This window comes from Callorhinchus milii, unplaced genomic scaffold, assembly GCF_018977255.1.
Source record: "Callorhinchus milii isolate IMCB2004 unplaced genomic scaffold, IMCB_Cmil_1.0 Scaffold2, whole genome shotgun sequence".
NCBI classification, from domain to species: domain Eukaryota; kingdom Metazoa; phylum Chordata; class Chondrichthyes; order Chimaeriformes; family Callorhinchidae; genus Callorhinchus; species Callorhinchus milii.
Window position 1 is genome coordinate 5,633,299 of NW_024704743.1, and position 19,608 is coordinate 5,652,906.

At 43.0% G+C, this 19,608-nt stretch overlaps 1 protein-coding gene across 1 annotated transcript in view; it reads left to right on the forward strand.

The window, feature by feature from the left end:
* The window catches only part of myo3a (myosin IIIA), a 137,979-nt gene that overhangs the window by 47,011 nt on the left and 71,360 nt on the right, over nucleotides 1-19,608 (forward strand). Inside the window, exons 7-12 of the mRNA XM_042332589.1 lie at nucleotides 2,004-2,069; nucleotides 6,154-6,309; nucleotides 15,102-15,204; nucleotides 15,437-15,553; nucleotides 18,491-18,595; nucleotides 18,737-18,820. Coding sequence (XP_042188523.1) covers nucleotides 2,004-2,069; nucleotides 6,154-6,309; nucleotides 15,102-15,204; nucleotides 15,437-15,553; nucleotides 18,491-18,595; nucleotides 18,737-18,820 — 631 coding nt within the window. The remainder of the gene's footprint in view (nucleotides 1-2,003; nucleotides 2,070-6,153; nucleotides 6,310-15,101; nucleotides 15,205-15,436; nucleotides 15,554-18,490; nucleotides 18,596-18,736; nucleotides 18,821-19,608) is intronic.

Here is a 19,608-nt window from a genome sequence, read left to right on the forward strand (position 1 = left end):
GAACTCGGAGCCCTGCATGGTGGCATAGGCATGGTCAAAGGGATTTTTTTGGATGTCTGACACATGTGCAAACCCATCACTATGCTTAACAGTATCCAAATCAAACTCAAAGGGATAAATTGGTATTATTCACAAATTATAGAAATAGCAACAAATACTTCCATTTCTAATCAATTATATTGTTTAAAGTACTTTAAAGCGTTTCCCTTTTACGTGAAAGGTGCAAATAAATGCAAATTAATAATAATTTCAAATCAGAACTCTTTATTTTTACATCACTTATATTTGTGTATCCCTGGCACAGAGGAGCACTCTCTCCTCTGAGTCAGAATATTGTGAGTTCAAGCCCCACATTGGGACTTGTACTCAAATAGTCTGAGGTGACACTCCAATGCAGTGCAAGCGACGCTAATGTGCTGCATGTTGGAGATGTGGTCCTTAAGATGAGACGTTAAACTAAGTTCCTGTTGCCTGTTCAGGTGGACTTTAAGCTCCCATGGTTCTATTTAATAATATAATAATAATCCTTGCATTTGATACAGCACCTTATCACGTCTTCAAGACGTCTCCAAGCGCTTCACAGAATATAGTGAATTGACTATATATTTTGTGGGCGAAACGCGGCAGCCAACAGTGAACAGTCATGGATTGAGTGAGCAATTTTTTTTTTTTTGAAGGAATTATTACCCCCGGAAAAGCGATACGCCAATTGACCAACAACCGGGTTACTACTTACTGCTAGGTAAACGGAGGCTTGTGGAGCAAGGAAACTTGCCCAACATTTCGCCTTGTTGGGAATTGATCCCAGGTCTTTTGCTTGCAAGGAGAGTGCTCTAACCACTGTGCTACAGGACTCCATTTAAAAAGAAAAAGGAGTTTCTTCCACTGTCCTGGCCAAATATCGCCCAAATAAAATTGGTCATTCATTCCATGGCTGTTTATGGGACATTGCTATGAGCAAATTGCCATTTGCCGACAAAACATACAGTCGCTACACTCAACACTAAATCCTGTGAAGCGCTTTGAAACATCTCGAAGACTTAATAAGGTGCTATTTCAAACGCACAGAGTATGATTAATTTGATGAACCGTGTAACACACTCCCATGTGTATTTGCATTTCTGTATTGCATGGGAACTAGGTTTCAAATCTCAAGTGAGTGAGAAATCTGCTCTGCTTTAACATTACATATTTGATGTTTAAAAGGGCTTTTATTTCATGGAAAAAATCCTTGTCAAACCTCTTTTCCGTTTGTTTCCAAATCCGTGATACAAAATCATATCAGCTCACCATCATGTCACCTGTGCCTGACATCACTGAGGCAATGATGCATTTTTCTCCTTCCTATCCCCTCTCCTCCACAATAGAACATCATTGTTCTATTGAAGTACCATATAAGATTAGCTCAAGTAAGAGTTCAATGCATTAGCCCAGACCCAATGCAGCCATTTAGGAAGCCGTTTTGTGCCAAACATAAAAGACAACAGTAAAGGGCAATTTTAAATAGCTATCGCTGTGGTAGTAAATCCTAGAAGAGCAGTGCTATTGCTCACGAAACTTAACACAGTGTTAAATGGGATAGTTAATACTGCAATGTCAAATGTCTTTGGTCCCCTTACGTGAATGCAGAGCTACTTAAAGAGCAGTGATTCTGTTGGTAGAAATGCATCATTTATTTGCCGTTTCAAAAAGCCTCTTCAGCGCACAGATACATTGATGTGATTGGAGATTAATAGCACATCAGCTGTTCTTACACTTGCATGAGCAATCGTTGAGACACAAGGCTATATTTGACTCTGTGTGAGTGTGTTTCCTAAGGTCTTGTATCTCTATGTGGAAGGCGTTTAGAAAAAGAAAGAAAGCGAGGCATAATTATGCTAACAACTGTGTCCTTCAAGCTGCGATGTCCATCATTTTACGATGATCCTTGAGACGCATGCTTTAGAATTTGGTTGTGTGCTATCAGTGTTCTGGTTAATCTCCTTTTCTGTTTCTACCTTCAGGAATCTGCCCCCGAAACTGCATCAGCCAGAGCTCTGGACAGAAACGTTTAATAACTTTATAAGCAAGTGAGTGCCACTATCAGCTCTGCATGGTTGCAGAGGGTGTAAAGAGCCACACGATTGAAAAAGTACTGTTAATATCTCCTGGAGACACTGCACTCCACTGTCCAACTGTAACGTGAAAGCCTGCAGTTCTCTTGTATCAGTCAAATAACATCTCGTACTCTGCAATACATAGAGCCAGTCAATCTTCTCCCATACTACCTGCTGAGGCTCCTGCCAGCTCCCACTCCTTTCCATAGTCAGAATCTCTACCTTTACAGCTTCAACAAGAGTGTCTCTGTACACAGTTTTTAACCTGTAATCTTTCTTGCGGCTTAAACAACCTTTTTAAATAGCGGAGGCTACCTTCTTCATGGCTTACCTCACTTGCATCACTCAAAATGGTGGCGTCCTGTAGCTTAGTGTTTAGAGCATGTATCGAAGATGTGATAAGGAGCTATATCAAATGCAAGGATTATTATTATTATAAAATGTTAGGCATGATGTGCACATAATATGCACGATTGATTGCAAAATGCTGGGAAATAAATCACGCCTGTTCATTTAGCCGTTAAAGATCCCATGGCATTGCATGAAAGGAGAAGGGAGTTTTTCCCGACAATTCCCCAAATAAAAATTGGTCGTTCTCTTCACAGCTATGAGGCAGGTAGAGAGGGGGACCTACAACAAGCAGAGTTACCAGAGCGGAGCAGAGGAGTGGGGTTGGAGGATATCAGAGATATTAGGGAGATATTGGGGTGTTAAGGGATTTATAGATGAGGGCGAGGACCTTGATATGGATGCAATGAGAGACAGGGAGCTGGTGGAGTCTGTTGAGGACTGAAGTGATGCAAGTGCGGAACTTGGTGTGGGTAAGGGTGCGGGCGGTGGAGTTTTGAATAAGTTGAAATCTATGGATGGTGAAGCTAGCAAGTCCAGCAAGCTAGGCGCACAAACAATTAAAATGTCTCATAGCAACTAGACTTGGCACCTTTCTGAGGGTGCCTTTACGATCACAGCTGGGCAGAAAATGGGTTACTTCAATTCAGCATTTTGCTAATGAATAGACGACCCATGTTAATATCTGTTAGAAAGAGAGACAATAATAAAGCATGTTTGGGAGTAAATCTCAGCAGCAGTGACTGTGGTGTGTCTCTTCACGTACTTTGCCACGGCACAAAATTTCCTCCAGCATTCTGTGACATGACCTCTGCACCATTTTAATACAAAGTGTTATATAACAGTGTGGCAAGTGCAACAGAACAACACGTCTTCTATCAAAAATAGCTTCCCTTGTGTACTGTTCAGCAGGACTACTGACACAGGAGTCAATAATTAGCTGTGAATCTTTAGTTTTATTATTAAGCAATTAAATTCAGTGGAATCTCATCAAAAATCCTGTTTAAACAAAACCTACTGCAATGACAGTTTGCTTTCTGAGTGTAGGCTTTAACTTTATTAATTATAGTCAGTTTTGAAGGTTTTAGGGCATTAGTCGGATGAGTCACTCATGAAAAGTTTGATTTTCTGGTTTCCATGAACTTGGAAAATAAAAGACTGAGTCCCCAACAAACAATAACAACACATTACATCTGTATAGCGCCTTTCATGTCGGGAGGACGTCCCAAGGCGCTGGAAAGCTATACAAACTACAACAACAATTTACAATTATATTGCACCTTTCATGTTGGAAAAAATATCTCAAAAGTACCTTACAAAGATTGAGCTGGAGTTTGAACTGGGAGGGAGCTAAGGCAGTGGCGGGAGGTGGCCGAAAGCACAGGCAAACAAGTAGGTCTTCAGACGGGATGGAAAAGTAGAGCAGAAGTAGGGGGCAAAGTGGCTGAAGGCTCATCCATCAATGATGGAGCATGGCCAGTGTGAGGCATGAAGCAGGCCGGTGTTGGTGAAGTGGAGAGAGTGACGGGGGGAGCAGGGTTGCAGGAGGACACAGGTCGGGTGATACAAGGCCAAGGAGACATTGGAAGGTGAGGATGAGGAACTTAAAGTCGATTCACTGGGAGACAGGAAGCCACTGGAGCGAGGCAAGGATAAGGGTGATAGGCTTGCAACGCCTGTGGAGCTGTTGTTGGACCAGAGTTTGCGGAGGTGGAGCTGGGGACACTGGTGAGCAGAGTGTTTGAAATGTCAAGTCTGGAGATGAGGGTGTCACCTCCATTGGGAGTGAAGTAGTAACATTCCCTAGCATGTCAGGCACGTCAACTTGGACCAGTTCAGCTTCAAGGGGACCTCACTTACTTCCCTCCCCTCCCCCTCAAGGATTGCAGTTAATCTTAATTTGAAAGTGGTTTTCTGTGGAAACTGGCTTCTAAATTAAGACTGAATTTAAGATGTTTCCATTATTAGAAGAGGATTTAATGCTATTTAGAGTTTTGTTGATGTATCCTATTCTCCTCTTGTTATTGTGCTGTTAGCCCTGTGCATTCATGCAATCTTAGGCTTGTTATTTTGTAAAGTGCGAGTGGAAGGAAGCACAATGATGACACCAGATTACAGAGGCTAAACTGTTACCTTAGGAACAGTATGTGGATGGTGTTCAGCCACTGAACCTGGAATTCACACTGCTCATTGTATTCATTAAACAATTCATAAAACACATATAAAAATCAGAGCACACTTGCATTCTGCCACTGATGGCATTCCTGTTTCCAATGGAAATACATTATGCAATTGTAAGGAATATATAGTGTGGTGACCTGAGATGCTCTGCTACAGAGGAATATTGCTGTCGGCTCAGTTGGTAGTACTCTCGTCTCTGAGCTAGAAAATTGCAGCTTCAAACCCCAATCGGGATGTGGAACCTATACAGTGAATACAGTACCAGGGTGTGCTGCATTGTTAGAGATGCTATCCTTTGGATAGACTTTAAACCGTCTGTCTGTTCAGGTAGATGTTAAAGATCCTATTGCATGATTCGAAAAGAAAGGGCCATTTTGCCCAATGTCTTGGCCAACAACCTTCCAAATACGATTGGTCACTCAATTCATGGTTGTTTGTGGGATAATGCTGTGCGCAAATTAGTTGGGGTATTGTCCCACAAAATACACACAGTCACAGTAAATCCTGTGAAGTGACTTTACATGATAAGGTGCTGTACCAAATGTAAGGATTAGTATTTAAGAGAAGGAAAACTCATGGTAGTAAGAAACATTGGCTGCGTGATTGCCAATACAACCTATTTACATGTGTTTAGATTCCTGTCCTAACCAGTACACATGAAGCTTGTTTGCTGTAATAATAAAAATAATAATAATAATAATCCTTGCATTTCATACAGCTCCTTATCACATCTTTGAGACTCTCAAAGCGCTTCACAGAATATACTGTAAAGTGAATTGACTGTATTTTTGGGGTGAAACGTAAAACTTTACACGGTTTTGCTTTATCCACAAACAATAGTAATGCTGAACAGAATTCAGTTCATTCAGAACTCTGCTGCCAGCATACATACCCGGACCAAATTCCGTACCCTCATATCACCATTTCTGGCCCAGGATCCACTAGCTCCCCATCACCAAACAGATCAACTTCAAGATCCTCACACTCGTGTTCAAATCACTTCACTCCCTGGCACCTCCCTACCTCTTCGACCTCCTCACTCCCCAATCCACCATCCGGCACCTCCGCTCAACTGGCACCATCCTCCTGCTCGTCCCTCGGGCCCTACGCTCCACCATTGGAGGTCGCGCTTTCAGCCACTAAGCCTCAAAACTTTGGAACACTCTCCCTCGATCCCTCCATCTTGACCACTCTCTCCCCTTTTTCAAGTCTCGCATTAAGACCTTCCTTTTTGACAGAGCTTACGGTCACCTCCACCCCCTACCCCCACTCCCCGGCTCGGAGTCAGGTCTGCCACTGTTAAACACTCTGAGACTCTGCCCTGCGTGGAGGGCGCTACATAAGTGCACGTTGTTGTTGTTGCTTCTGCAATGTGAAAAGCAGATGGTTGTATGAAGTGCTTTGGACTTTCAATTAGGGCGGGTTGCACTTCATAAAATAAGCAGTAAAATATAACGCTGCAGAGGATTAACACTCTGGAGAGGATGAGGTGATTTTTATTGATAATTTCCTGCTTTTGTCGCTGCAGATGCCTCATTAAAGACTTTGAGCAGCGTCCAACTGTCTCTGACCTTCTGGACCACCCCTTTATGAAACAGATCAAAGGCAAAGAGAAAACCCTGCAGAAACAATTAATGGAGCTCATAGATCTTCAGCAGCAAATGGGCAGCGTGGAAAAGATCAGGTACTTTAACTCACTTCTGGCCGAGAGAGAAATATTGGCTTCTGCTGCTTTCACTTTACGTCATCGACACATTTTATCCTTTAAGTCAGCGACATTTTAAAAAATACTCCTTTTGTGGGGAAATTCAGATGAAACGTGATGAAGAAAACATGAAGGGTTTTGTCAGTGGGAACAGTAAAAACCTTCAGTCAAACATAATCCAGACATACAGTCTTTGAAAGTTCACTTCAAAGCATCAACATATTTAAGAAGACATTTGATGCTCACATGAGGGAGAAGGGAAATAAAGAGGGAAACAGGATGGGTGGGGCTTGTGTGGAGTATATACAATTGTATGGACCAGTTGAGCCAAGGGGGCTATTTCTGTGCCATGCCATTGCGTGTATCATTTGACAATGTTCTGCTCGCTGGACCACGAAGCTGTTCCCTGCACAGATCGATCCAGGACTCTACAGCCAATGTCCTCTCCCGTATCAGGCTCAATGAGCCTCGCCCTCTCCTGGCTCCAGTAGCTCCTCAACACCCAGCGGATCAAGTTCAAAATACTCACTCTCACCTTTAAATCCCTCTGTGGACTTGCCCAACCCTATCTATGTGACCTCCTCAAACCCTATAGACCCGGATGTTCATTCAGCAGGTAGTGGCCGGCTTCGTATTCCCCTGCCCTAACCACTCTACCATCGGTGATCGGCCTTTCAGCACCGTTCATCACTTCATATAAGGTCTGTCTCAAGACCTACATCTATGACCATGTTTTCAGTCATCATTCTCTTCCCCAGTCCCCTTGTCTCCCACCCCCAGCTCAGGTGTCAAACCATTATTATTAAGCACCCTGGGATATCCTCTTGAAGCGAAAGACATCTATAAATGTAAATTTGTATTGTAATAAAATAGTTACCCAAATTACTGCAACTGAACCATTGCCAGGCCCCCTTATTTGTTTTCCAATATTCACTTTCCACTAACCAGCACAGAATCCCACTCCTGGTTGTGGAATCAAATGGTGAATTACTGAATGCTTGGCCTGACTCCCTGTGCTCACTCTGATCACTTTGCTCAAGCACAGGTGCTAATGATGGGGATCAGGAATGAGTAGAAAATCCTTGGTGGCTAACACTTTACATTGTCTGAGCGATAGTGGCGATGGCGGAACGGAGGGCGCGAGCGACGAGCAGGAGACCGGTGCCAGTCAAGCGGAGGCGCCGGGTGGTGGTTTGGGAAGTGAGGAGGTCAGATAGGTAGGGAGGTGCCAGGGAGTGATTTGATTTGAAAACAAGTGTGAGGATCTTGAAGTCGATCCATTAGGTGCTGGGGTGCTGAGATTCAGTGTGAGGTTCAGTGAGAGTTGAAGTTCAGGTTGAGGTTCAGTTTGAGCTGCAAAATAATGTGGGATTCTTAAAATCTGTTTCTGTTTTGGGTCCTTAGCTGAGAGAACAGGTGGGCAGTCTTCTCCTAGGCCTCTATGATGCCCTCTTGTAACCATATGATGGGCCTGTCGAGATAGTGCACGCTTAGTGTATGTCGAGTGACTTCCCTGGTGAATAAGGTGTTCATTTTAGGGGGAGTCACACATGCCAATCTATGGCCAATCACTCTGGCTCTGTGCATTGGTAAACACATATAAATACATACACTTGACCACCCTTTAGTTTGTGTGTTTGAACCTATTTCACCCCTGTTACTTTCCCACTGCTCTGATTCTTCCTCTTTCAGGGCAGAAAATGTGATTTACATAGATATGCGATCACTTTGCAGACTCACAGATACCTGGATCATAGACCTCTCCTCTGTCACCATCAGTAAACAGTCTACGGTTGCTCACGGAAAGGTTTTGTGCGGCAAACTGTCTCTATCGTCTTTCCTTCTGCTCTCTCAGATCTCCCAGTGTGCCTGGCATAGAGCGCTGTGCTCCTGGCAGAACAAGCCTTGAGGGTGGTTAAGTTCAAACAGGAATTGATCATTGGCTTTTCAAATGAACGCAAGTAGTTGATCAATATGAGGCACCAGGCCTTACACAGTGAACATTTTCCCCTCATTTTGCTAAGTGTCATGTGAGTGCAGATACCAGGTAAACATACGACGGTTTGCACAATGGAGAGTGGAAGCTAGTCTAACAAAAGGCATGCAATTGAGTCTTAATACATGCGTTAATTGGCCTTGATGATGAGCGAGGGAGAGGTTGCGGTGAAGAAGTTGTCGTTCGGCACATTCGATCTCACCCATTGTGCATAAAGCAATAGTGTGGTGTATCGTCTTACAGGGGAAAAAATAACTACTGTCCTCTGGTTAGGAATTGTCCATTTTTTCTCATTAAGGAGGAAGGAAAAAGAACTAAGGAAAGAGAGTTGGATTGAAACGACGAGAGTGATAGTAACAATGAAAGGAAAGGAGAAATCGGGAGGAAATGAAGGCGTCAAAGAGGTGGTTGAAATGGAATTAGCATTCAAAAGAGAATTAGACAAATACAAAATCACAGAGAGGAAGAAAATAGACAAATTTTAGCCTATTTGCACAGCAATACTGCTAGGAGCATGTTAGGAGCCATGTATGTGTTTCACTCAGATGTATGATCACTTTGCAGACTCACGGATATTCAAGCTCCATCGACAAAATCGTATAAACATCAAACAGAAAGGTGAATATTGAATAGAGGCTTTCAATATGCAGCAGTGTGCGCCTATACTACCATTTAGTGGCTCGTGGCTAGCTTAGAAAGTAATTCACAAATCCCCTCCCCTCTCCCCCACTTCCCCATTGACAGGCTCCACATTTTCAGACCCAAACTAATCTTTGCAGCTACAATCGCTAATTGTTACACATTGGTCAATATTCTTCCTGACATTTAGACCCTGACTGATGTCCTTTTACACAGTGTTAACATTTAGGATATGGCTGTAGTAAAGCAACAACTTGCTTCTATTTTTCTTACAATACAGCTCTCTTTATGAGGCAATCTTTTGGCTCCATCTCACAAATGTCTTACAGAGAGGCTATTTTATATGGATTCTCTATAAATGGGAATTCTAAAATAGCTTACTGTTATACTGCAAATAATGACGTGTGCCTGAAGGATTATAAAGCGGATCTATGCTCTCGCGTGCCTTTTACCTTTGTTTTCCGTGTTTCCATTTCTGGAATGATTTCTTATTCCGCAATCATTATTTTCTTTTCATTGCGAGCTGCAAGGTTGATTCCTACCCCTGATCCTTAGTTGTTTTCGCACACGCTTCCCTGTTGCATTCTGCTTTGCGTCCTCCTGTTTTACTTGCATTCCCCTTCATTACTTTTTCCCTCTGCAATTGATTGACTGTTTCCACGGACTCTGCCAGCGACAGGATGAAGCGGGCTGTTTGGAGCCTAACAACAAATGATTCTGTTTGTATCTTTGTCTGTGAATCAAGGCAGCTTCAGACACCGTGAATATCACTGGGTGACTGGCAGTAGCTACTGTACCCCAACATGGGTTCCCTGTATATCTGACACAAGGTTTGATATTGGCTATGATCCAGTCACATTGGGGAGAGAAACTGACTGCTAAATGCACTGGTTGAGAACGTTTTGGCTGGAGAAATGGGAATACGTCAGACACAAAGTGCATTTTCCAGTTCCTCACAATGGCACGCACATTGCCTCGTGAGACCCTTGAATAAGAAATAATAATAATAATATGATATAGTGCATTTCACATCAGGAGGTCATCTCAAAGGCTTCACAAGATATACTATAAAGTGTGGTGACTGTTTTGTGGGCGAATGTGCCCACCACTGCTTTTAATATAGTACCTTATCACAAAACATTTCATTGCATTTTACAGGATTCGAGGTAAAGTGTAAAGACTGTGTAATTTGTAGGCGGACAGACTAGGATGGTCCCACATTTTATTTGATTCCCTGTAATTTGTTGTTGTTGTAGCCAAAGGGTTGATACACTAACCACAATTAACCCGTTTATCTTTAGCACGCAACTTTAATTGGTGTTGATCCTGTATTTTTAGTCAGGCTTAATTGACGCAATACTAATCTGCCTTTATCCATAGTATAAAATCACAGTGAAGACAAGATGGATGAGTATGAGCAAGCCAAGAGACAGAGAAGAAGTGTAGGGGACTGCGGGAAGACATAGATAAGTTAGTGGAAGAGCAGAGAAGTGGCAAATTAAATTCAATACAAAAAATGTACACTGCATTTCCATAGGAAGGATAAAGAAAAGTAATGCCTACCGCAAGTCTCTGCTCCTCAATTCCATGAGAATATTGGCCTTACTAAATAGAACGGAGGAGCTGAGAGGATTGTTGGAGTGCACAGTGTCTTGCCATAAATGATCGTTGGAGCTGAGTTTATGACAGCGTTTAAACGAGATGTTAAAGGTAGAAGAAGATAGAACAGAGTAAATGGTATTATTAGATAATGGGGAAGCTACATAGAGTTATGTGGAACAGGACAGTGGCACAGATATCAATGCCATTGTTTATACTCCACAAGCACACCATCACTCATATTCCTCTCTGCTATAACCCTCTATTCCATTCTCTCTCACGCACACCTCAAGTTTCATCGTGAATTAATACTCTTTGCTTTAACCACAGCTTCTGGCAATGAGTTCCACATTGTCACCAACCTCTACATGAAGAATTTCCTCCTTAAATTCTGTTTTAGTCACTAGCTTTGTATATTTACGCGTCCCCCCCCCCCCCCACCTCCCCCCTCATTTTGGACTTGCCAACAAGTGGAATCAGTCTATCAACATCCTTGAATCCATTCAAAGTCTTAAACAAATCTATCAGATGCCCTCTCAGTCTTAAAAAAAATCAATCATCTTATCAGTAGAGAGAAAAGTTGAGGAAAGAACACGACGGATATAGAATGGCTTCCGTATGTACTGTGAACTTTCTGTGATTCCATGAGAGAGCAGATAAAATGAAGGATTGGGGCGGGGAGGTAAGTGGAGTCTGTCTCCTAGGAGATGAGCTGGCTTCAAGGTGACATGCTTGGCAATGGAATGTCAGAATCGAGTCAACCCTCTGTGGCGGTCTTGGTGGTCTCGATCACAAGCCAGATATTAACATTTGGACGGATTTCGAATTGATTTCGATCAAGGAGGGAAGGACATACTTTGGTCACTAGTCACTGAATAAATTTAGGGTCTTCTAAATTGCAGACATGGGGGTGGCCGTCAAAGTGGTAGAGAGGCTGTCAGTGGGTTGCCTTCCTTTTTCATGTGTCGTATGCTCGTTGCGATAAGTCGCATGACCTGTGTTTCACCTGCGCTTGTGGGTGATGTCATTGTGTGACGTGGCGTGATGGAGGTGAGATCGTGTACATCAGCCAATAGTGGGGGGTTTTCTGTTTTCGGACCCCTACCACCTTTGCTTTGTTTCAGTCTCCCTCCGTGGGAGTGGGACATACGTGCCAAGGAAGGGTGGTGTCTTCACGTAACACGTTTACATAAAGTCTGGGGGCAAAATGTGACGTTGTTTATCATATTGTCAGATGTCATCCCAATTGACAGCTGGTGATAACTGTGCATCAATAACTGGCGAACAACACAAATGTTCACTCCACCAACCCAGCGCATCTGACTGTGAAAATTGTTGGCCTCACAGACCCAAAGAAGGAAGCCCAAGGAAACCTCTTAACCTACCGACATGTAGGCCACAACATTTCAGAGCAGATTCGCAGAATACCATCTTAACGCAAATTGAGTTAAGTCTATTTTTTGGGGGACAGTGACTGATCTGTCCCTCCATGTCCTACCAATCAGCCAAGTTGCCTGTGCTGTCATCAGCAGTGCCCTGGAGTACTGTGGACCCTTCTGGCTCAGGAACTGGACTACCGAGACCACCACAGAGTGTTGTCGCAATTCTGACATTGTCAATCATGTCACCTTGGAGCCAGATCACTTATCTTCCCTGCCACCTCCCCCCCCACAAGGGAAATAATGGTTCCACAAACCGGCTCTGAAATGTTGTGATCAACAGGACATCAACTGGGAGATATTAAGGGGTTTGGTGAAAGGACAGACAATTGGGTTAAAAATATGACAAAATCTAATAAACTGGCTGAACAGGATTGATGGGCTAAATGGTCTCTTCCTGATCCTGTTTTTCTATGGTCCTAAGGGATTTTTTTTGTCAGCCTGGTGTCTGACATGTCCAGAAACTTATCACCATGCGAATGAGTATCTAAACCAAACTGAGAATGCCTCATATGTATGCCACCTACACACTGAAAGGTCCCCGAGTCAGGACTGGAAAGCGCACTCTCTCCCTGTTCTATGTGACATCAGTAAGAGTGAAATGTCCAACAAAGTGCTATTTATTTCCAGCGATAATTATGGAATCAAATGATGCCTTTTTCGCCCCCGAGTCATCCCCTCCGCTCCCGCCCTGGAGTTGAATGCAAGCTGCCCCAGTCACTGCTGACACCCACTGTGGGACATGATGTTAAAGTTCCTCATTGGCACATAGGCTACATTGTTTAGTTTATACCGACGCTGTAACCTGAACCCAGCTTTAGAGTCGTTATAGGTTTAAGGACCAGGGCTGACACCTTGACTGCTTCCAAGTACTGTAATTAGCTTTCCAAAGGAGCGGGGGCCCAGCTGTCTCCACCTGAATGTGTTCCATTTATTTTTAATTAATGTCAGAAAGGGATTGGCTTCTTCGAAATTGAAAGTCAGGAACCGAGCTCCGACACCAGTGCTTGTGGAATTCTCCATGCGACAGACCCGCTGCTCTGCTGCTGGCTTGTTGGACAGCGTTTGATTATTCTAATATTTTGAGCGTGCTTTGAATTTTAAACAAGGCTGTGTGTGCTTTCAGGCTCAGTGAGTAAATCTAGATGTTGTTCTAAGTATGCAAAGTGCATTCAATAAGCAACGCTTGAGATCGCATTGCCGTATCTTCGCAGGTAGCTCGTCGCAACAGCACGCAGAGGGATTAAAAAAAATCACAACAGACGCCACGTGATAATGTGCGTCAGTCTGTCTCAGTCGGTAGCAGGCCCGTCTCTGAGTCGAAAGGTTGTGAGTTCAAGCCCCGCGTTGGAACTTGGAACTCATATAATCCAGACTAACACTCCAATTCAGCGCTGGGGTATCCTGCATGGTTAGAGGTGCCATCGTTCGGATGATGTATTAAACCAAATCCCCATCTGTGTCAGTTCCAATGGTCATTAGAGATAATAGTATTCCTTGCATTTGATATGCTGCCTTATCACGTCTTCTAGGCGTCTCAAAGCGCTTCACAGAACATACTGTAAATTGAATTGAATATTTCGTGGGCGAAACCTGGCAGCCACTGGCGTACAGCAGTGTCCCACATACAGTCATGCATTGAAGTGACCAATTTACTACTATTATTATTCCTATTCTTCTTATTATTATTATCCTGCGGCATTATTCGAAAAGAAAAGGGAGTTTGTCCCAGTGTCATGGCGAACAGGCCCCTAAATAAAATTGGTCATTCATTCCATGGCTTTTTGTGGGAAATTGTGTGCAAATTGGCTGCCACATTTGCCCACTGTTATTCCACTTTACAGTGCATTTTGTGAGCCGTTTCGAGACATCCTTCTGATGTGAAAGGCACTATATCAAATGTAAGGATTGTTATTATAATTATCCCATCAAATCTGTTATGAAATGGCAGTTTCATTCCCGAGTTGAGTATACCTGCCCACTTACATTCTCTTGTGGCGGGTTTGAGCAATCATTAATTTTGACAGGATCCTAACATGTGTTGCCACCTTGTTTGATTGATTTCATTTGATTGAGGTATTTAAAATAATGAAAGGAATTGACATGTTAGATAGTGGATATCTCTTTCCTTTGACCGAGGGATCCATTCTATGGGGGCATATCCTTAAAATTTGAGTCCCGTAGCTTAGTGGTTAAAGCACTCGCCTCGCAAACGAGAGGACCTGGGTTCGATTCCCCGGTAGAGCGAAACATTAGGTAAGTTTCCTTACTCCACACGCCTCTGTTTACCTAGTAGTAAGTAGGAACCCGGTTGTTAGTTGATTGACAGATTACATTCCTGGGGTTATAATCTCCCCAATTTTTTTAAAATAGTAATTTGGCCACTCAGTCCACGACTGTTTTGTAGGACTCTGCTGTGCGCAATTGGCTGTCGCGTTTTGCCCACAAATATACAGTCAATTCTCATTACAGAACGCTTTATAGGGCACTTACACTTTACAGCATCCCTTCATGCCCTCGCTCATCCCTGCCTATCCGATTTACTTACCCCCCACTCCACCACCCGCTGCCTCCGCTCGGCCGGCTTCAGCCCCTTGTTCACCCCTCGTCCCCTCCGCTCCACAATCGGTGGCCATGCTTTCAGTCATTACGCCCCGAAGCTCTGGAACTCCCTCCCTCAATCCCTCTACCTTGCCCCCTTCCTCCCCACTTTCAAATCCCACTTAAAGACCTTCCTTTTTGATCGTACTTACATCACCTCCTCCCAGTCACCTACTTTCAACCCATGATGTTACCTGTGGAACTAACCATGAAAAGAATAGGGTGCTATAATATTAGTAATACAATGGAAACATACTGGATTTTGTACATTTAAACAGTGGTGGTTTAAATAAAGGTTCCGATAAGGATCTGTTAGAAATTTGGAGGTCCGCTGCCTGGCTTGGGATTTACGTATTTTTATTTGATCGTAGAACTTAAAATGAAGGAAGAGCAAAACGACACATTGATATTGCAGTCAAATTTGTGCTTCGAATCGATCTGCGATGTTCCTTCGCGTGCGCTTATCAGATTGCACTTTTTAATGTTTTATTTTGAAGGCATGAACGTATCCACACAAAGAAAGGTCAGCACACGAGGAATAGCGGCGGCTCAAACCTAGATAACGTGGACGATCTTGCTACGCTGGAAGTGTTAGACGAAGTAAGAGAATTTTAACTCATTTGCTGCTCTTTGCTGCATTGTGGCCGTGTTTCATCAGAAAGTAATTTGCTCAAACTGGCTCGCGTTCAAAGATTCCTTGGTAAAAAGAGGGATGAAGGAAATTAAAGTGGAGGGGCAAAGTGCAGAATTAGAATTTATTTCTCGTGATTGATTTTTGATTTCAAAAGCCACGACTGTTGCACTTTACTGGCTCTTTATTGTCTCCTAACAGAATACAGTCACAGAACAGCTGCAAAAGCGCTACAGTCAGGAACAGATATACACTCATGTCGGAGATATCCTTATCGCTGTTAACCCATTCCAGAAACTGGACATCTACTCCTCCGAGGTTAGCCCCAATTTTTTTTTAAAAGTACGATTCATGGCACATTGTTACACATCGACTATTATTCACCGAGCAAACTGCGCACCTGATGTTTCACTTTTCATCAGGCTTCTGGATGCCACTTTATTAGGAAGTTGATGTTGTTTTGTAAAGAAAAAGTTATTGTTGGAACACTCGAGAATAGAATCGACAGATGTCTGTAACATTAAGATAGAGGTCTACCATTCTATTGAGTTACTAAACTTCAACTTCTTCCCTGGCACTCGACGTTAAAGAAATCATCTCTAAAATTCCGTCTCAAAACTTTTCAAAATCTTAATAGAATCTGATCATTCACAGTAACATAATTGCTTTCCCTTTTACAAGTCAATGAAATATTGCATAATATTGTAGATTGAAGGAACAGGCGGTTGATTCCTTTTAGCTTTCCATATTAAGAGTGTTGCAATTCTCTACTTGTGTATTCAATTCGTCACAGTCGTAAATGTCGTCTCAAAGATTAGCTAAATATTACCTTCAACAAACTTCCCTTGGTGCTTGCATTTTTGATTTATTTTACTTGGAATTGACTCAGAAAATTTGAATACAAATCTGTTCCATTTTATTAGCTGCAGATTTAACACATTCCCCATATGACAGGAAAAGCAGTCAGTGAAACCTGAACTGGAGCTGAAAATGAAACTGTCCTTTTTTTTCATGTATTACCAGATCTGGCACTGTCATTGATTGATAGTCCACTAGCTACAACATGAGCAAGACAAGCTAGGGCTCTTCAGTCTTGAAGGGACATGTGTCAGGGGAAACCTTATACAAAATTTCAAATGGGTTTCAAAACGTAAGCTCGGAATAACATTTTCAGATGCAAGAAGATGGTAGAACAAGAGGAAATAGGTTTAGAGTTGCAAAGAGTAATTTAGGGATAGACACTTAGAAGTATCTCTTCACCCAGAGGACGAATGACAATTGGAATAGTTTTCCAGAAAGGGCAGTTGAGGCCAGCATGCTGGGTATGTATAAAATGTCTAGCTTGATACTGTGATGGGAAAATTGTTGGTGGGTATTCTGGGAGAATTAAATCAAATGGGCTGAGGAAATTAATTCTTCATCTGAACCAATCTTGTCGTTTTGTCACCCCAGTCTTCCAAATAACCTCCGGTTTAAATCAGAGAATCAGAGAATCTTACAGCACAGAAGGAGGCCGTTTGACCCATCGTGCCTGGGTCAGCTCTTTGAAACAATGATCCAATTAGTCCCACTTCTCCGCTCTTTCCCCATAGCCTTGCAAAAAAAAATTTCAATCCAATCATCTATCATCTTTGGAGAAAGAAAAGAAGATAGACCACAGAGAAGGCTATTTCCATTATGATATCAACAGCAACAACTTACATTTATATAGCGCCCTTCACATAGGGTAGTGTCCCGGAGCGCTTGATAGTGATGAAGTCTGACACCGAGCCAGGGAGAAAGGGAGGGGTGAGGTGACCGTAAGCACGATCAAAAAGGAAGGTCTTTAGGTGGGATTTGAAAGTAGGGAGGCTGAGGGATTGAGAGAAAGAGTTCCCGAGATTCGGGGCGTAGTGGTTGAAGGCGCGGTCACCGATGGTGGAACGGAGGGAACGAGGAACAAACAGGAGGCTGGAGCCAGCTGAGCAGAGGCAGCGGGTGGGGGAGTGGGGGTTAAGCAGGTCGGATAGATAGGGAGGTGCGAGGGCCTGAAGGGATTTAAAAACGAGTGAAAGAATTTTTAAATTGATCCGCTCGGTGATTGGGAGCCAGTGGAGCCTGGCAAGGACAGATGATGGGGGTATAGAGCTTTGTGCACATGAGTATCTGGGTGGCAATGTTTTGAATTAATTGGATATTGTGTATGGTAGAGATGGGGAGACCAGCGAGCAGGGAATTGGAATAGTCCAGCTGGGAAGTGACGAAGATGTGGATGAGGGTTTTGGCTGCTTTGGTTGTGAGGTACAGATGGAGGCGGGCAATGTGGAGGAGATGGAAAAAAGTGGTCCTGGTCAGGGAACGGATGTGGAAGAAAAAGCCTGGGATCAGACCTGATGTGTGAGTTGCGCACGGGTTCGGTGAGTTTGAAGGAGAGCCCAGGGAGGTTGAGGAGTTCAGACCCGCAGAAGAGAAGACATTGACGGGAGCCGGTGGTGGTGCAGGATGTGACGTGAATATTCTCACCACTGAACAGGAAACCAAAATTATTCCCAGCTATGGGTACCACAATCAAACCCTGCTTCACCAGATATTGCCTTAAAATTACGTTTGTGTGTTAAAGTTACAAACCTATAGGCTGCACTCAGCCTGAAATAAGTGTTTTCCCGATCTCACGGACTAAAATAAAGTCAGGTGTCAGTCTGGCTCAGTCACTTCCGCCTCTGAGTCGGAAGGTTATGGTTTCAAGACCCCATGTTAAGACTTTCAACCCACAGTTCAGGATGAAACTTCAATAGAGTGCTGGGGGTAATGCTGCATTGTTTAGAAGTGCATCAAACTGAGGTCCTGTCTGCCTGATCAGATGGATATCAAAGATCGCATTGCACTATCCTTGTTTTTGACATCAGACATAAGATATGAAGAGTGTGCAGTATATAATGTGACCTCAGTGAAAATAACATGAACTGAACTATCACACTGCAAGCGAAATTCCTTCAGCCGAAGTGGCTTTCAACAATGTTGATATTAACTTCTCTTGCAATGCTAAAGCATTATGTTACAGGATGATGGACCTTCTCCCCATTCATAACCAGTGCGCGAATGTCTTTGCCTGTGATATTAGTATCCATACAACATGCAAAAACTATAGGAGGTTCTCACTGCAAGACAATTCTGCACAAACTTAAATATTAAGACAAAATATTCTTAACAGGCTAATATGCTGCTCTTTGAGTCTTTTAGTTATGCTGAAACTAATGTTTGTTTTGTAACTAACAGGATTCCAAGTTGTACATTGGAGCTAAACGCACTGCCAATCCACCCCACATCTTTGCTGTGGCAGATATTGCTTACCAGGCAATGGCTACTTACAATACAGATCAGGTACGTGTAATCACTCAATAAATCTGCTTTGCATCAGATCCCAATTTAGATCCTTCTTTGATGAGTTTATAATTTCATAAGTGGATATGGCAGCATTTAATGTTTACTCTCTCTCTCTCTCTCTGTGTCTCTCTGTGTCAGTGCATTGTGATCAGTGGAGAAAGTGGAGCTGGGAAAACGGAAAGCGCTCACTTCTTAGTCCAACAGCTCACTGTTCTGGGAAAGGTACTGTACTTCCTCACCCATACATATTCTTCCCTACAAATCCCTTTGATGCTCATTGTAACCTATGTCAGCCACTCTCAGTTGCTAGCACTCTCACCTTGGAGTAAGAAGGCTGTCGATCCAAGCTTCGCCTCAGGACTTTGAACTCATATAGTCTAGGTTCCCACTCCAGTTCAGTGCTGGGGGAGTGCTGCATTGACGGAGATGCCGTCTGCCTGTTCAGGTGAACATTAAAGATACCGTGTAACTATTTGAAAAGAGAAGGCATTTTCTCCCACAGGTAAAATTCACTTCATGGCTACTGGTGGGACAAAATGCTCACTTCTCTCACTCCTGGTACATATATTTGCTAATTCAAAAAACGGTGGACAAAACTAATAAATTAATGTCTCAAATTCTTCACTATTCTCTCCTATTACACAGAACTCCTGATTTGAGTACATTGATGGACTTAGCCACCAAACCTCTGGAACAATCTGCTCAATCCCTCCCTCTCTAAAATGATCTATATTTCATTCCCATTTTATATCCCACTGTAAGACCTCCTACTTCTCCCTTGCTTTGCATCCAATCCCGCCACTGTGCAGTGCTCCAAGACACTATTCAAGTTGTTGTAGCATAGAATATTAATGTATCACACAATGTCCCTTCCACTCCTCTTATATAGAGTTCCTTATTCAAGCATATAGAGGGTTAAGCACCAAACTGCAATGCACTGAGCTCAGTCTCATCCAGTGCTGTTTTTGAGAATTTCTGATTTAAATTTAACAATGTAGAATTGTTATTCA